The sequence below is a fragment of the Dasypus novemcinctus genome, chromosome 14 (assembly GCF_030445035.2).
Source record: "Dasypus novemcinctus isolate mDasNov1 chromosome 14, mDasNov1.1.hap2, whole genome shotgun sequence".
NCBI lineage: Eukaryota > Metazoa > Chordata > Mammalia > Cingulata > Dasypodidae > Dasypus > Dasypus novemcinctus.
The window spans coordinates 97,787,997-97,807,378 of NC_080686.1; the positions used below are offsets into that span (position 1 = coordinate 97,787,997).

Below are 19,382 nucleotides of genomic sequence, written 5' to 3' on the forward strand. Positions count from 1 at the left end.
TGACGGATACTGAGAATCCTAGAGCATGCATGCAAACCATTTTCAAATGTGTGGCTTCCGAACATTCTGCTTCTTGAAGATCATTTCCTCACTCTCACTCCCCTCAGTATGTTTACACTGGAAACTAAGAATAAATTACTTAGCTGCATCCTTGGATGACCTCATCCAAACACCACCTTTGCTAGATTGGGCATCTTCACCCCTTGTGCATTCTATGTGCTCAAACGCCTGATGTCTTTTTTTTTTTTTTTCAATTTTTTATTATCTTTTTAAAGACACATGGATCACACAAAATATTACATTAAAAAATACAAGAAGTTCCCATATACCTCACTCCCCACCTCCCCCACTCCTCCCATATCGACAACCTCTTTCATCAGTGTGGTACATTCACTGCATTTGACGAGTACATTTTAGAGCATTGATACACAGCGTAGATTATAACTTATGTTGTAGTTTACATTCTCTCCCAGTCCGTTCAGTGGATCATGGCAGGATATATAGTGTCCTGCATCTGACCCTGCAATACCATTGAGGACAACTCCAAGTCCCGAAAATGCCCTAACATCATACCTCTTTTTCCCTCACCCCGCTTTCAGCAATTCCCATGACCACTGTCTCATCAATGATATAATTTCTTCCATCTCTAGAGTCACAATATTTCTATAGTAGAATACCAGTAAGTCCACTCTAACCCATATTTTATTCCTCCATCCTGAAGACACTGGGATGGCAATGTCCACTCCACCTCTCAATTGAGAGGGGGCTTAGATCCCACATGGATGACAGATGGAATTCTCTTCCCCCCAGCGTGGGACATGATTCCTGGGGATGAGCCTCCCTAGCACCAAGGGATTACTACCAAGCACCAGCTGGTGATTCAACTAGAAAAGGACCTTGAATAAAAGGGGGAAATGGTAAAGACAAATGAGTTTATATGGCTAAGAGACTTCAAAATGAGTCAGGAGGTCATCAGAGGTATTATGCTTACACACATCTCAGCAGGGTCTCAGAGAAAGTCAAAGTAGATACAACCTCAGGTACTGGTGCTCCTGATGGCTATGGAGATACCCAGGCCCCATCGTTGTAACAGATGGCTCTGGAGTTCAGTGCCTTGTCAGTGGACCCTACTTTGGAATTTGTGCTTGTGAGTGTGATGGAGTGATACTCAGATGTGACCTCTCTATGCGTGCCTCTTCTGTCACTTTTACTGAACCTGTGGTTGGCACTGGGGTTGGTGTGTGCTCAGGAGACTTGAATCTTTGGACTGTCCATGTGCCAACTGGACCCTGAGCCTCAGCAGAATTGCAATACCTACTCTCTGGTTCATTGGACTTACCCAGGTCAGCTAACAGGAAGATGAGGATGGTCAACCACAGCAGGGAACTGAGAGAGTCTACAACTGCAAGCAAGAGAATTCCATTCATCATCCATGTGGGATCTGCTGTCTTTTACATAGATAACTGGTTTTGGCTACATATGGACACATGCGGAAGGCCTGAGAGTACCCTTTCACTCTCAGGAATGCAGTGAGAGATTGCACTAACTTCCTTTGGTTTGTGAATATCAGTCAGAGAACTCTTAATCTATAGGTTTTATGCTATAGTATTGTAGAATTTGAGAGAGGTTCAATTATTTGCCTATAGAAAGGCCAGGACTCGGGAATGATTTTGAGAAGGAAAAATGGTTTATTGACGGCCAGCCGGACTCGGGAGCTTTCTGTTGCAAACCCAAGCTTGAATTAGCATATATCTTCCACATCCTAGGTAAGCTTTTAGCATGGACTTCATACATTCTAGATAAGCTTTTAGCACATTTGGTTTGCATTTTCCCTGAATATTTAAAGTTTATAGACTTTGCATTGTTAAACTGTTTCCTGGGACTGGAGTCGTTGCCATGGTCACCAAGGGCAGGACTGCAGCCTCTTACCTTTCCACACCCACAAGTCAGGATAGACAGTTTAGGTTAAGGTTATCTCTGAAGAGACAAAGAGCCTCCCACCCATAGCCCACATCAACAGGACAATATTGACCAATTAAAAAGTGACTTTTAAAAACGTATAGAGTTGGCATAATTAGTCTTCTGGTTTCCCACAACACTTTGTACTTAACATTTCTGTAGCACCTAACAGATTTTGCCGTGACTTTTTCCCATACACACAGCTCCCCCAGGATGTGTGAGCTAGCAAACAGAGGCCTGGGCTCATCCTGAAATCCCCGTCACAGTGCGTGCCTGGTACACAGTGGGTGCCCAGTCCAGCTGTGTGGAATGAATGGGCAGTCATTTCACATGCTTTCCATCAAAACATTAGGTGATATTTTATTACTTTATTCGTATTTACATTGCCTCTTAAAATTCTAAATGTTAAATTATGGTATCATGCACACAACACGGAAAACTGAGAAAATGCCCATCAATGATAATTAAATTACAATAGAAAACTCTCTTATTTCTCCCTAGTTTTGTGAAAATACTTTAGTTATGCAAATTTTAAATTGGCCACAGGCAAGAGATTCTTCAAGCTTCATGATATAAATTTTTGAGGATTCAATTTCCTTAAAGTACACACCAAACATAAATTAAATTTAATACTTTCTTTTCAAGATGACAGTCTGGCTGGTTTCCCTTTTGAAAGAACAGACTCCTTTACGACTAAAAGGTTTATGGGCCCAGGGGTGCAGACCAACCCCTATTTTCTGAGGTCCGGGGGTGGGGAGACGGTCAGAGCTATTTGTGGAACAGCCCAGAGGGTGACTCTGCTTCAGAAATGAATAATTGGAGAGTACGAAGCAAGGGTCGGCACTAAGTCACACTGAACAGTTTCCAAAATGTACTGATTTTGAAAACTGCTGATTTCAAGCTGATTTTTTTTTTAACAGACTTGCACTCTCACACACCAAATTCTTGGCTTGCTTTCTGGAAGTCAGGAATCTCTTGGTACTCTTGGTGCCTCACGAAAGAAAGACCGAAAGCGCAAACTCCCTCCGGCATTGGGGCCTATGGAATGTCTTGGTGCGATGGAAAAAATGGGTGGGAAGCAGTGAAGACAGAATTATGCAGGGAAGCGCAGGACTAGACCCCCAAAAGACAAAGTCTAGGTTTTTGTAAGCCCAGCCAACAGGCCCGGCAGTGGTGGGTAACAGTGTTCAGCAGAGAGAGTCACTGTTAGAAGGAGAAGGTGTTAAGAACTCTGTGGAAAATGTACTTTGCCAAAGGTTCTGTGTTAAGTGGCCTATTTGTGTGGTCAGGCACATTAGAAGGAATATGCCAAATCAGTGGAATTAGGTGCCCAAAGAGCAAACAGCATGTCACAGACACCACGACACTTAGACAAAGGCATGATAAAGAGGAAGAGACTGCACAGCTTTGAAACTCTCACGCAGAAAGGAGAAAGGAAGAAACCAGGACAGAGTTTGCAGGATGGAGTGCGTGCGGAAGGAACATCTGAGAAGTGTGTGCCAAGCCCTCTTCTAATTACTTAATGCCCACAAGCCCCCATGAAGGAGGTGCTGCGTTCACGCCTGTGTTACAGGTAAGGTGCCAAGGCTAGGTGACTTGCCCATGTCACACAGGCAGTAAGCAGCAAGCTGGATGCTGAGGCAGTCTGAGGTAGAGCCACGATGTCTAGAGTCAAAAAAGGAAGGGCGTATGCTGTAAGATAAAGCGTTTACCTCAAGCCTGAACTTTTTCTCACATTGACACACTCCCAGGAGCCTGAGCGCAAGGCGCTATGGGCTGATGGTAGAGAGCAGGGCAGGGAGAGGAGAGAAATCAGCTAAGGAGTGGAAAGCCTGGGGTGAGGCTGGAAAGAAATAAGAACTCTCCTCCAGCAATCCAACCTATGGCAGAAAGCTGAGAGCACTCCCACATGGTTAAGAAAGCCAGTGCCATGGGGCTGTGAAACAGAGATTTCTGGAGTCTCACTGATGCTCAGATCCCCCGCCTTACTGAAAGGAACCTTTTGATCCTGTCCTCAAAACGTTTGAAGGCAGTGGAGAACAGACTCCAGCGCTGTAAAAGAGCTCAGGCCCAGCTTAAATACAGATTAGCTTAAACACAGATTAGACTGACTCACCTCCACACTAATGGCCTGACAAAGAAGAGATGTGTACTTTCCCAGGGCAAGCTCTCATGTACCTCAGTTCTAACTGTTCTTTTACACTAATATCCAGCATTCATATGAAGAAGCAAGACCCCAAATCAAGGGGGGGGGGAACAATAAGAGCAGACGGCTCTTACTGATGGCTCAGAAGTTGAAATTACTAGACAGAAACATTAAAATAATGATGGTATATGCATTAAAAGCTCTACTGAAAAAAAGATGGAAAATGTGTGAACAGATAGTAAATATGAGCAGAGAAATAAAAATTATAAAAAAAGACTACATGCAAATCCCATAAATAAAAATATTAATCAGAAATTAATAATTCATTTGTTGGTCTTAATAGCAGATTTAATATGTCAGAAGAAAGGATTAATGAACTTGAAGATAAGTTAATAGAAATCATACAAACCAAAACACAGAGAAAGAAGAATTTTAAAGAGAGAAAAATAGATCATCTGATGCTATGAGATAGTATCACATATTCTAATATATGTGGCATTAGAGTCATAGAGTAAAAGGAGAGAGAAAAGGAGCAGAAGGAATATTTATAGGGATAATGGCTGAGAATGTTCCAAAACTGACCAAAGATATCAGCCCACAGGTCCAAGAAGTTCAGCAAAACCCAAAGCAAGGTAAACACAAAGGAAACTGCTGCTAGACCTGTCCAATAACAATATAGTGAAAACTAAAGAGAGAAAATCTTAAAAAGAGACAGAGGAAGAGTATCCATTACATATAGAGAACACTTACTAGAAATAGATACAATTAAGATCAAACAGTAATAGAACAATATCTTTGCAGTGACTGGCCCAGAAACATACAGTCAGCAGAAATATTCTTCAAAAATGAAGACAAAATAAAGACAGTTTAGAAGAGACCTCTGAGAGAATGCAACTCCAGCAAACAACATATAAAAAATGCTCAAAAGTTCTCCAAGCTAAAGGAAAATTTATCAGATAGAAACCCAGGCCAGCACTATAAAGGTTAAATATGTAAATATAAAATACTTTTTTTCTTAATTATCTTTTCACATGTATATTTTTAAAGTCTTTAAAATATTGACTGTCTAAAGCAAAATATAATAACACTCTACCAAGAAGTTTAAAACACAAATAGGAGTGACATATATGAAAACAAGAGTACAAAGCATAGGAGTAATATGAGTTAGTGTTTTAAGGTTTTTAAATTGTTCATGAAATAGTATAATATTATTTGAAGAATGTGTTAAAGAAGCATATCCTAATGTCCACAGCAACCACTCAGAAACACAGAAAGGGAAATGGATGTGGCTCAAGCGACTGAGCTTCCACCTACACTTGGGAGGGTCCAGGGTTTGCTTCCCAGTGCCTCCTAAAAAAGACAAGCAAGACAGCAAGCTGACACAACAGGCAGGTGCAGCAAGCTGGTGCAACAAGAGGACACAACAAGAGACACGAGGAAAATATGATGAAAGATACAATAAAGCAGGGAATATAGGTAGCTCAGGCAATTAGGCGCCTCCCTCCCACGTCGGAGGTCCAGGTTCAGTTCCCAGTGCCTCCTGAAAAGAAGACTAGGACGCAACAAACAGACACAGCAAATGCAAACGAAATAAATAAATAAATCTTAAAAAAAAAAAAAAAGGTATAGTTAAAAAGTCAACAAATCCTAATTGAGAGATATTCTACAAAATCTCTGACCAGTGTTCCTCAAAACTGCTATGGTCATCAAAAACAATAAAAAGTCTAAGAATTGTCACAGCCATGAGATGCGTAAGGAGACATGACTACTATTAATAAATGTAATGTTGTATCCTAAATGGGATCCTGGAACAGGTAAAGAACATTAGTTAAAATTAGGAATATTTGAATAAAGTACGAACTTTAATTAATAATAATGCATCAATATTGTTCATTAATTGTAAGAAAATGTACCACAACAATATTAGATGGTAAATAATAAGAGAAATCAAGTATGGTGTATATGGAAACTTTCTGTATTATCTTCATGATTCTTCTGTAAATCTACAGATGCTTATAAAATTTAAAAATGCATTTTTTAAAAATAGAAAAAAGGTTTCTATTCTTCAGTCAAGAGGAGATAAAATGAAATACTAAAAAAATACTTTACTCCCTGAAAAGAAACCAGGAAAAGAAAAAAGAAAAGAACTAGTGTGAAAGGCACAGAATAAATACCGAGAAGATGCTCTTAAATTCAAGTATGTCAATAATTACACTAAGTGTAAATAAACTAAATACTCCAATTAAAGGACAGTGATTGTGAAACAGCTCACAAAGACATACACACAAACCCACATACAAAATCCATCTGCATACTGTTTATAGAAACACACTTTAAATATAAAGACTTAGATATAGCCTTTCCTTAATAGAGCTCAGAACCCTGTGCTGTGGTCAAAGTATGGTCTGTGGAGCACCAATATCAAAGTGTCATATGAAAGTGTTCACGTCAAAGATTCTGGGCTGCACTCTAGGTTTATTGAAAGCATTCCATGGGTATAGAAACCCATTAAATTCACATTAATCAAGATCCCAAGATGATTCTAATGCTGACTAAAATTGGAGAAGAATTAATCTGACAGGAAGGGTGTCAAGAAGTCAGCATTTCCTTCCTTTAATACAGGGGTTCTTAACCAGGGGTCCAATGCCAAAGATTTCAGGGTATCTGTGAGCTTGAATTGAAAAAAAAACAACTTATCTTTATTTTCTCTGACTTCTAAGTGATATCTAGGATTTCCTTCACTTACGAACGTATGCAATAAATAAATACAGCAATATTTATTTTACCTGACTGGCAAAGGGGTCAGTGAAACAAAAAAGGTTAAGAAGCCCTGCTTTAAGAAGAAAGCTTTCTTTAATAAAAGCCCAAGGTGGCCTCCCCAAGATTGGCCATGGCAGAGCTGTAGACTGTGGGGAGATATTTTTTTCTGATCTGTTTCATCATATTAACCTCTCCTAAAAATAGCCCTTGAAATAATTATATTATTGTTCATATTTTCTAAGGCTCAAAAAGGAAGGAATCCCCCAAGGTCAACTCAGTAGTAGTAGTGGTGAGAAGATTTTGACCTTTATCTAATTATGAAGCCATAATTTAAAAAAAAAATAAAAAAATAAAATACATCAATATCTAAAAATATATAAGAAGGAAAACATAATAGCTGGAAAATAGTTTGGGCAAATTTTTAAACATAATTTAATTGTACTGAAAAGAAAATAAAACATGATCAGGCTGGTTTTTTTAATCCTTGCTTTGGTTATTTGGGGACATAGAGTCATTCTCAAGAGATAAAAGAGGAAAAACAGCCAACATTTTTGACCACCTACCACATACCTTACCCATAATCATACAAATGGTATTGCTTTTAATAGTCCCAGGGAGATAAAACTACCATCACCATTTTCCAGACAACAAAATTTGTGTAAAAAGTTAAGTAACACATCCTGTGGGTGCACTGCAACTAGGACATGAACCTGGGTCTCTCTGGTTCTAAATCTCGGATTATTCTACAAGACCTCATTGCTCTGAGAGATTTTCAAATGCCAAAGACAATCTCCATGAAATTCCAAAAGCCAATTTATCACTGTCTTCACAGGATGTTGTGATAGATGAGAAACATGTTCACATTCTGCTTTGACATTGGGTAGTTTCTAGGTTATCATTTTTATTTATAGCTCTGCTGCTTTTTAACTGAATGTGGTAAATAAGTAAAATACTCAATTCTCATGGTTCTAAAATTATGTACATGGAAAAGTCTCATTCCCAGCCCTGTCCTTCCTCCTACCATTCCTCGCCCTCCCCCAACAGGTAATATTTCTGTTTATTTTTCAGGTGTTCTTCCAGAAGCTTTAAGATTCTGCTCTTTCATTTTTTTAGTAATTTTTTTTTTTGAGGTACCAGGGCTGGGGATTGAACCTGGGACCTCATATGTGGGATGCCAGTGCTCAATCGCTGAGCCACATTGGCTCCCCAAGTTGGCTTTTTCGTTTGTTTGCTTGTTGTTTGTTTTTAAGAACCCAGGACCGCCTATGTGGGAAGTAGGTGCACAACAGCTTGAGCCACATCCGCTCCCCTAAGATGCTGTTCTAAACCTTGCTTTTTGCATTTCATCATGTATCTTAAATAGCTTTTCACAGAAGTAAGTAGAGGGCTGCCTTCCTTTTTATAGTTACAAAGAATTTGTTGTCTGGATGCACAGTCATTTATTTAACCCTTATTCAATTCATGGACGTTTCGGTTGCTTCCAATGAATAATTCTGATCATTCATCATTTTGTACATCTGTAAGTATAGAATAAATTCTTACTTATTCTGTAGAATAAATTCTTACAAGTGGCACTGCTGAAGCAAAGAGTATATGTGTCTGAAATTTTGATAGATCCTGCCCAATAGTTCTCCACAGAGGGTGTAGCTACTTACACTCCCACTGCCAATGTATGAGAATGGCTACTTTTTCACAGCCTCAGCAATGGACATGCTATCAAACTTTTGAATACTTAAAATCTGATAAAGTAAAATATGGTATCTTAGAGTTGTTTTGATTTTCTTTTATTATCAGTGAGGTAGGGCATCTTATCATACACTCCAGAGCTATTCCTTCTGTCTGTGACCTGTTCTGTTTCTATCCTTTGCCTATTTTTCAATTGGGCTAGGGGTAGCAGTTCATTTTTTTAATATGAGATAATCATTCATAAAAACGAGACAAATATTAAAAAGCTGGCCTCAAATGAAAAGAAAATTCCAGTTGATCAATTAATATTTTTCTTGGAATTTAAAAAACATTACCTTAAACATTACCATTTTCAGTCTTTGATATCTAACAAGTATACATTAACACAGAGAAATCGAGGACAGTTTGCTAGAATGAATCTGGGAGGGAGGCAGAGCGACAGAAATCAGCTAAAACTGGTAGGTCTGTAGAACCATTTTGTATGGGGCTGTGATGTAAGCCCCAACTTGCCTTGCCTCTGATACTCAACTAGTTCTCTCTTTCTTTCTCCCTCATTCTCTTTTTCATTCTCTAGATAGACAGTTTTCATTGGCACCTCTTGCCCCAACCTCAATGCCTCTGATGAAGGAAAGCAAACAGCATAACTATTTGAGAATCAGTAATTATGATCCAATTTCACAAGATGCATGAATCTCACTGACGATGAACATATTACTCTCAAACTATATATGTCATGATATATGTATGGCTAGTGAAAGATGTGTTTTCTTTAAGTAAGAGTCCCTTTTAAACAGAAAGATAAAACCTGATTTAAAAATAATCACTTTTGATTCACATGCAAGGAGACTGCCACTGAATCAGCCAGCCCCGTTGTTCTCCTGAGTAACGATTCTAATATCACAACCTGTAATTGGGAGCACTTCCTTACACAGAGTTATGGGTCAGCATGAACTTAACAATAGAGAGAAAAAGCCACATGATGGTTCCTGCCTATTAATCTCATTCCCTCACATCATGGTATGTAGGCTTATTTATTTGCAAGAAAGCAATGATTTGAGTCCTGAATAAAGTAGTAAGCCTATTTTTGCTTAGAGACTCCTGGTTCAGTAGCAGTTTATCATGTCCAAGTTTCTTCTCTGGCACTTCTCTGAGGTTGCACCTAGGAAATGCATTTTAATTATAGCTGCAAGGATAGCATATAACACCTTCACTCTTTGTGAATTCTCAGTGGTCTGATGGGCTTCACCAGTGCTTAAAGTCCTTTAGATTTTACGATAGGGGAATGTTTGGGGCATGAAGATATCCATTGCAGAGCTGCTTTTAATAGCAAAACCTGGGATTGACCTACCATCCAATTATATGGAGAATGGTTAATTAACCTATCATACAATGATCCCTAAGCAGCCATTAAGTATAATTCATAAATGCATTTTCATGAAATGGGAAAATGCCTATAAAATGATGATAAATAAAAAGGCAATATTTATAATTGCATATAGGCTCTCCAGCACTGCTTTGACAGTGAGGTTATTCTGTCCAATTCAGAAGTTAAGTATTTTCCTATAGAGCTATCTCAGCAATAAAGCTGACCTTTTGACCTCTATCAAGAAAACTGTTCATTTATAGTATGACCTCAACCACATCTAAAAAGTTAATGTATCAAAAAATTCTATAAGGACAGGGATCAAAAAGCATTTTCCGGGGGTGGGGGTGGGGGGACAAAGGAAGAAATCACTGTGCTTTGTTCAGCCTGATATGAAAGTATGGTTGCTGTTTTTCCTGCATTGTATCTTTTCTTACTGTTTCTTTAATAAATGGGACGAGAGGGCAAAAAAAAAAAAAAAAAAAAAAAAAAAAGCATTTTCCAAATCCTACTTTGTGAACACAAATACTTTTTACTTTAAAAATAAATATATAAATAAAATACAGTTTAGAAAGGAAATATAGGCATTTGCCCCCTTATTATAGTGCTTTCTGAAACAGATTATATATTATAAATCTAGATCTAGAAAAGCAAACTGGTTTCATCTTGCAAACCAACTGCAATAGATTTAGTATTAGCTAAAAGAGGATGTCAAGGCCTCATTTAGAATTTGTAAAACAGAAAGCCTTGATTTCTTTGTGCAGTTTTCCATTAGTATGAAAAGGGGTGTGGGAGAATTTGGAAAAAAAAACCACTTTCTCACCTTGATGAAAATTTCTACCATTGAGCAATATGAAAGGAAAAAAAAGTGCGGGGAATGTATCCCCCAAAGGTGTCTCTGTCCAATATATTAACGTACATGGCACAGGGAAAGTAAGAATAGATAGAATTAAGGTTGCTAATCAGCTGACCTTAAGGTAAGGACATTATCTTGTGTTATTTGACTGGGCCCATCGTAATCACGAGGTTCCTTCTGGGTGGGAGAGAGAAGCCAAAGAGAAGAGTCAGGGAAGCCGATGGACAAGATGCTGCATTGCTGACTCTGAAGATGGAAGATGGCAGAAGGGAGACCACTGGCAAGGAATGTGGGTGGCCTCTACAGCTGGAAAAGTCAAGGAAATGGGTTCCTCCTAGAGCCTCAGAAAGGAACACAGGCCTGCTGACACCTCGCTGTAGCCTGGTGAGACCCGTGTTGGACTTCTGAACTACAGAACTGTAGGATAATAAATGTGTGTTGTTGTAAGCTGCTAAGCCTGAGGTAATTCATTACAGCAATAATATAAAATGAAAAAGGGAGGTGGGTGGGGAGAATAGAGAAAGAGCAATTACCACTGTTAGGATGAGAGTGGCTGGCACAAAGTGAATTCATTTTGCTTTGTTAGTCCCAGTTAATTGAAAAACATTATCTAAACTAGAGTAACCAAGTAAAGGATCTCACTCAGACCTGACTCTCATTCCCAGATGCAAGCCCACTCAGGACAGAATCCTAAATGCATGGGGAGCCCATGGGAAACCAACCCAGCTGTGACCCAAGATGCAGCGCAGCTCGGCCACTCCTGAGGCCCAGCATTAGATGATCGTCATGACATGGCAGGAAAAGCCAAGACCTGCACATGCCAGTGAGGCTTAAATAAAACCGTCCCCAAATTCATTTCCTCCACACACAAACCAAATATTCCAAATTACCTTAGGAAGAAAATAATAGGGATTTCAGGGCAGAAAGACAGTTCAGTTATGTATGGCTTTACAGAAATACAAAATACTTCAGGCCAAAAGTCTAGGAAAGAAGGAGAAGTCTTAGTACCTGGAATTGCAAGCAAAACAATTCACTTCACTGGGTCTAAGTTTCTTGTCCATAAAGTGAGAGTTGTCTAACTCTCCATTCCCAGTACCATAAGTGCACTATTCTTAAAAAAAATTTCTTGTGTCACCCAAAGCAACACAACTCTGGGCCATGAAATGAAATAAAGCTCATAATTTCACTCTGCCCAATCCATACACTGGAACCCTTCCACAAGGTGACATGCAAACTGATGTAAGAAACTCTTGTTCAGTAGATGTAAAAAGCAGCAGCTACAATAGCAACAGGTATGACAGCTCCAGGGTTCCAACTCCCCTGTCTACCCACAGTGAGCAACTGAGAAGATGTAATGAGAAAAGTACAGGGCGAGGGGGGAAGCAGATGTGGCTCAAGCAATTGGGCTCCCATCTACCATATAAGAGGGTCCAGGGTTCAATTCCTGGGGCCTCCTGGTGAAGGCAAGCTGGCCTGCGTGGAGAGCTGGCCTGAGTGGAGAGTTGGCCCGAGCAGAGAGCAGGTACAGCAAGATGACGCAACAAAAAGAGACACAGAGGACAGACAATAAGAGACGCAGCAGACCAGGGAGCTGAGATGGCGCAAGAGATTGAACGCCTCTCCCCCACTCCAGAGGGTCCCAGGATTGGTTCCCAGTACTGCAGACACAGAAGAAAAGACAAGCAGACACAGAAGAACACAGCAAATGGACACAGAGAGCAAACAGCAAGTGCAAAACAACGGAGTAGGTAGGAGAGTGAAGCCAATAAATAAATAAATCTTAAAAAAAAAAAAAAGTCCAGGACAAGGAGTGGGAAGGCAAGGTTTAGCTCTGGCTCCTTCACGTCGTGAATAATTAAAGCAAAGTATGGCAACGTGCTCCCGTGAGCCACTTGGTTTCCTCAACTGCCAGAGGAGAGAGCAGGAGAAGCCCTCCCTCTCAGGGCTGCGTGGACGTCAGAGGGGCTTGTTGACAGAAAAGGTCTTTGCCACCTCACCTCGACATGAGGAACACAAGACAGTCAATGTTCTAACGTGAGCAGGGCGGAACAAAACAACGTGTGATCAGGTAACTTCCCTGAGGTTCAGGTACTTCTTTTGTGAAACAGGGAGAATAACATCCACTGTCGGGAGATCAGAGTGGAAGGGCATGAAGCTCCTGGCACGGTGCCGGCACAGACCAGATGCTTGACAAACCCAAGCTATGTGTGTGAGATCGGCGGTCCTGCCACCTTCCACAGTTCTCAGGGACTGAGCAGAGGACAGCTGCCACAGACATCGAGCACGTTTGCAAACCTTGATGATGCTGTTTCCCATGAGTAGATGCCAGCAGCAGCCACAACACCAATTTTCAGTGTCAAGTTGCCTCAAGTGCCCAGCAGAATGTTTTTATTGAGAGGAAGATTTTTTAGTGAACAAATTTCACTGGATCAGTAACTGCACCATAAACAAGAGCAAAGCAGGTACCACCACTCACGTTAGAGAAACTTGCGTGAGAGGCATTTAAAGAACAGGGCGAGCCCCGTCTCCTGGAGCTGTGACCCTTGCATCTCTCTCCCTCCCCTCATTCTCTTTCATCGGCACCACCTACTTCAACCTCAAAGCCTCTGATAGAAGGAAAGAAGACAATGAAAGCATTTATTTCAGAATCAGTCATTACAGTCCAATTTCATGAGCTGCATGAATCCCAGCGACGCTGGACAAGTGACGCTTAGACGGCAGATGTGATGATATCCGCAAGGCCAGTGAAAAAAGTGCTCTCACTAAATGCGCCCCTTTTCAACAGAAAGGCAAAACTTGACTGGAAAATAAAGGCATTTGTGATTCATGTACAAGGAGCCTGCCCCTGAATCAACCAGCCCTGTTGTTCTTCTGAGCAACACGTGCGTGAACTGCATGCGTGACACTGAGGCCGCACTCTTTCCTCTTGATTACTCGGGTTTTCTGTGCTAAGAGCCTCCCCTTTCTCTTTTCCGCCTCCTCGTATACACTGATTCTTGACTTGGTGCCAAAGCACAGAGGCAGCACGATGTTGTGGAAAGGTGTGAGCAGGAAATAAACTGAGCTATGCCTCAGACTCCGTAGCAGCTAAGGGGATCAGAAAACCAAGGGGACACCAAGCACCAATCAAAGGATGCTCACTGCCTCCTGCAGGGGGCCGGCAGCGCGCCTCCAGCCTGAGCGGCCCCCGTGCCTGCTGAGCCCTCTTACCTTGAAGGAGACGTGCTGCTCCATGTGCCGCAGCAGCTGCGGCTTCTGGGCCGCCGTGTAGTCACACACTGTGCACTTGAACTGCTTCCCTGCAAAGAAGGGAAGACAAGGTGAGCGGCGTCCGGCTACCGGTTCCTGCATGCCAAGTAAAAGCCGCAGGCACGAAGCTGGCTGCACAGAGGGCCTGCCACCTGGGAGGCTGGCATCGCAGAGGGGAGCCGGCCACACGACGCCACAAGCTCAGTCAACAGTGGAGCCCTGGGAGGTGGGGACAGAAGGGCACTCAGCCATGGAGGGAGAGGAATGGCCAGCCCCCCAGGGAGGCTGGGGCGTCTCCAGGGCAGTGACACTCGAACGAGTCCTGAAGAACGAGTCAGTTGCCACCCTCATACGTTGCTGGTGGGGAAGTCAAGTGGTGCAGGTGCTATGGGAAGCAATTGGGTGGATCTTCAAAGAGTTAAACGTAGCCATTATCAGAATTGATAAATATTCCATTGCTCATCATCAAGACATTTGGATCAAATAGGAAAAGACCAAGGACCAAAAAGGAGCCCTGAAATGAGTACATGGACAGCCTTATTTGAGATCCAGAATCAACCTTTTATGGACATATCCTGAGGTGCTGCAAGAGACAAGGAGAGGCAGCTCCTCCAAGCCATCCTTACTGAGGCATCAGAGCCTGGGAATCGATATCACAAATGTCTTCAGCAGCCACTGGCAGCACCTGTCCAACAGGCCTGGGAGAGCACTGGACTTAACCTTTGCCTGCCTAATTAAAATAATGGAATGCAGATTCATGACTAATCATAAAAGGGCAATGCATCGAGGCTATCAGATTGTTTCCCACCAGGAGACACCCGCGAATTACAGGGAGAAAGACTGAAAATCTAGTATTTATTTGAGGTTCGATTGACCTCAAAGGGCTGGGAGATTAAACACCGGACGGCTGTATCTGGAAGCAAAGCACATAGCATCCCAGGAAAACAGAAGGATGATTAAGAAGGAAAAACAAGAGCTCAATCCTTATAACTAATTCATTCTGCACACGACACACCTGGCTGACTCTTCCTGCAGCATCACTAAGCATCAGGAGCTGGACTGGGAGCTTTGTGTATCTCACCTGGGCACCCAAAGGCCTCGGGATGTGGACAGTGTTACTCGTTTTGGGAGTAAGGAACTAGAATCTGAGGGTTTGGAGTGTTAAGTGGCAGAGCCAGAATTTGGAAACTAGAATCTGAGGGTTTGGAGTGTTAAGTGGCAGAGCCAGAATTTGGAGCCTGGTCTGTTCAGCCTCAAAGCCCCCATTCACAGGCACGTTAAGAATCCTTTCCACTGACAAGGCTATGGCACAATTTCCCCAAATGGAATGCACAATGTGTAACAGGGCTACAAGCTAATGGTGGGCACGTCCATACCACCCACACAGAAGGTACCCACGATGGCCACCCACCAGGAGGGCTGGCAGCCAGCAGCCCATTCTTTTCTGGTCCTGTCCAACTAACCATGTTTTGCCCCCTGATGTTTTCTGGGACAACACAAGGATTTGGCTCTAATTAGGATAACCTAAGACCGCACACCAAACACAAAAATAAGGTAAACAGAGCTGGGGGTGTAGGGGGATAGGTTTGTAAAATTTATGATAACACGGTCTTGTTCATATTTCATCAGAGTCTACGGCAGGCCTTCCTTGTCCTGGCCCAGCAACTTCTCTGGCCTTGTCTTCACTCAGACCAAGACCTTACAGGCAGGGTCCTCAGATACCTCTCTGAGCTCATGCACTACTCTCTCCCCCTCTCTGCTCATGGACACATTAGCCTCCCCCCTATACCTCTATCCACAGATATATTGGCCAAGCCCCTCCACCACCTCTATCCACAGACACACTGGCCAAGCCCCACCACCACCTCTATCCACAGACACATTAGCCAAGCTCCATCACCACCTCTATCCACGGACACATTAGCCAAGCTCCATCACCACCTCTATCCACGGACACATTAGCCAAGCTCCATCACCACCTCTATCCACGGACACATTAGCCAAGCCCCATCATCACTTCTATTCATGGACACAGAGGCCAAGCCCCACCACCACTTCCATCCATGGGCATGTTAGCCAAGCCCCACCATCACCTCTATCCATGGACACACATTAGCCAAGTCCCACCACCACCTCTATTCATTGACACATTAGCCACCCACCCCCAACCTCTACCCATGGACATGTCGGCCAACCCCACTACCACCTCTATCCATGGACACATTAGCCTGCCCCCCAACCTCTATCCATGGACATATCGGCCACCATTCCCACCTCCATACACAGTAATGTTAGCCACACACACCACCCCCCCATCTCTATCCACAGACACATTAGCTTCCCCTCACCTCTAGGCCTTTGCACTTGCTATTCCCAGGGCCTGGTGTGTCCTTCCAGCTGATGACCTGTGCTCGGCTTGCTCATCTTCAAGTCTTCATTCAAATGCCACCTCCTCAGTGAATCCTTCTACAATCATCCTATTTTAAATCACAGTTCCTATCCCCTTTACCGCTTCATTTTCAGCACTTCTCCATATGCAATATGCCGTGTTTTCATTGATATATCTTGTTCATCATCTGTCTCACTCATTAGAATTTTAGCTTCATGACAGTGGAGGTGGAAGTTTTTTATTTTGCTTTGTGGTTGTTTTTGTTGTCCACCACTGTATCCAAAGTGCCTGCTTGCCAAAGTGGCCAATCAATTCATCTTTGGCTAATCCCCCTGACACCCTCACTGCATTGTGGGCCCCTTGAGGCAGGGACTAGATGCTTTTCATTCCACGTCCCAAGCGGCTGCTGTATGGAAGGCTAGTGGCAAGTGACGGGAGAGCCACAGTGGACGTCTCGAAGCCACCCTTCCATTCCCACAGTCCACACAATCCCTCAGGGCACCCATAGATCCTACACTCAGGCCCTGCCCACCATCCCTCATCCCTGGCCCCAGGTAACTGGGCCATGCATGGACAGATGGGGATACATGCTAAGCCAGGCATTTGGATTTTCCAGGCAGGAAGCAGGTAATTCAAGAGCTGTGGGCACTCGACTTTTCACTCTGTGGATGTGGCACATAAAGAGGCCCATTTGCAGGTGGGGCGGGGGGGGTGGGGTGGAGCAGAGACTGACGCAGAACACTAGAAAGAAGTGAAGAAAGCAGAGGGGGCCAAAGATGCAGGGGATGACGACAGGCCTCTGGCTGCTGTGTGCACTGCTTAGCAAACATTTGCTGATGCATCGCGGCATACCAGGACTGCCCCTGACCCTGGGAGCACAAGCGAGAAGAGGACAGCAGAGTCCCTCCCCTCTTGGGCTCCTCACCTAATGTGGACCATTAGCAAGTACACAGGTCATTCCAATCAACATGCGCCCTGGCTCTTTCACCTTGGCCACTGACATGACATCCAGGCTGAGAAAGACCCAGAAACTCCAGGGCCACAGGAGCCATGGCTACAGCTGTATCAGGAAGCACTGGAAGCATCTGGAAGACGGGGTGCTGCTGGTGGCATGCATCACCACAGGATCACCTTGGACAAATATCACTCCGGTTACTTTCAGAAGGTTGGCATGAAACATCACTTGAAGAGGAATCAACTGTCAACCCTGAAGAACTGGGAACCTTGGTCAGTGAGCAGACATGGGTGATGCTGCTAAAACAAAACAAGCTGCTCCCATCGTGATATGGTGTTGTCAGGGTACTACAAAGTTCTGGGGAAGGCAAAGCTCCCCAAAGCAGCCTGTCATAAAGGCCAATTTTTCAGCAGAACAGCTGAGGAGAAGATTAAGGGAGTGGGGGAGTCTCTCCTGGTGGCTTGAAGCCATGTGGAGGGCAGTCCATTAAATAGTGGCATGCTTTTCCCTGTGGTCAGCACGTAGACTCTGTGGTGGCCCCTCCGCATCCTATCTGTGCAGCCACCCCAACCAGGTTCTAGGACTAAGGATGTGGAAGCCTCAGCCAATTAGCAACCTGGAACTTATCTTCACTTACCAAATGAGAATGACACCTGTTGAAAAAAATTAGAGTTGAACTGCTATTTGCACTATTTATAGTGACTGGGAGAATATCCTGATCTGTTTCATGGCATCAAAGGCAAGACTCAGTTTCTACAGGCCACATCCACAGGACAGAGGGATAGGGCTGAGGCAGTTCGATAGGGCAATAGTCCTCATCCTAAAGGTTTCTACTTGCATCCTTTATCTCGGCCTGAACTGTTCTAGTTATAACCACAATCTAGAATTAATAGTTTTTCTTCTAGTCAAAATGTATCTAGTGGAGAAAACTGGGAAATCCTGAAGGCCAGAAACTAAGGCAGGTTTTCTAAGGTATGCAACTCTCCCTGTGGAAGCCAAACCATGATAATGACCATGCTTGTGTGCAGATTCGTCCCTCAGAGAGCTCAGTGTAAATTACAGTTTGCTACATCTTTTACAGTTCTGGAATTGTAGACTTCTGACCCCAAATAAAACTTACCGTCTTAAAAAAACAAAACATGCCCCAAAGGGAAGTGAAGGGCGTGGAGGCGGGGAGTGAGGTGGGCTGCCAGAGAAGGCTTCTGGGAGGAAGGGATGGTCCTAGGCTAAGACTGAGGATGAGAAGGTCCCGACCACAAGAAGAGGAAGCAAAGGCCGTCCTGGAAAGAAGTAAGAGCACAGGGGAAGGTCCCGAGACCCCGCATGCTCCCCTGGACCTTTTTAACAAATGCCCCTTCCAGCTTCAGCAACCTCAAATGGCTTCTGTCAATTGCAACCAAAAGAGTCCCAACAAATACGGTTGTTGAATCAATCAGTGGAGGCATGAAAATAAAATACTAAGATCCCAGAAAGCAAACAAACAAAAAGTACATGAAAAAACAGTGCTCTCAAGAAGATAAAGTCAGATCTAATTAATCAAAAGAAATCCATGACAGCAAACACTGATACAGCAGTGATATAAACTAGTCATGTTATAAAAATGCTGTCTGCATGGTATTTCATTTCATCCTCACAGCACCTGTCCAGTTTCATGAGTTATCAAGAAATAGAAGTTATAATATAGTCAACTTTTATACCCATTAAAGTAAGAAAGTGAGCATTTTACATATAGTAAACATATATACTTAAAACATACAGCATTAAAAATGAATGAGTTAAGCTGGGATACCAACGCCTTTCTGATAAAATTTTGGAAAAGCAAGTTGGCAACACAATTAAAACAACCAAAACCAAAAGAGCCCTCCTTCTTCTGGAAATGTACCCTCAGTAATTAATTCGAAAGAAGAAAAGTTTATATGCAAAAAACTGTCACACGCCACAGGAGTTGTAATCATGAGGGGGAAAAGGTAATAGTGTACTATTCGAAAGTAGGGGAATGGTTATGCACCTCATGCCTTC

General features: G+C 42.8%; 1 protein-coding gene across 2 annotated transcripts in view; it reads right to left on the reverse strand.

Annotated features, from left to right (window-relative positions):
* The window catches only part of ZFAT (zinc finger and AT-hook domain containing), a 249,843-nt gene that overhangs the window by 74,653 nt on the left and 155,808 nt on the right, over window positions 1-19,382 (reverse strand). For both annotated transcript variants that reach the window (XM_058276079.2, XM_058276080.2), the window contains exon 11: window positions 13,981-14,069. In XM_058276079.2, coding sequence (XP_058132062.1) covers window positions 13,981-14,069 — 89 coding nt within the window. The remainder of the gene's footprint in view (window positions 1-13,980; window positions 14,070-19,382) is intronic.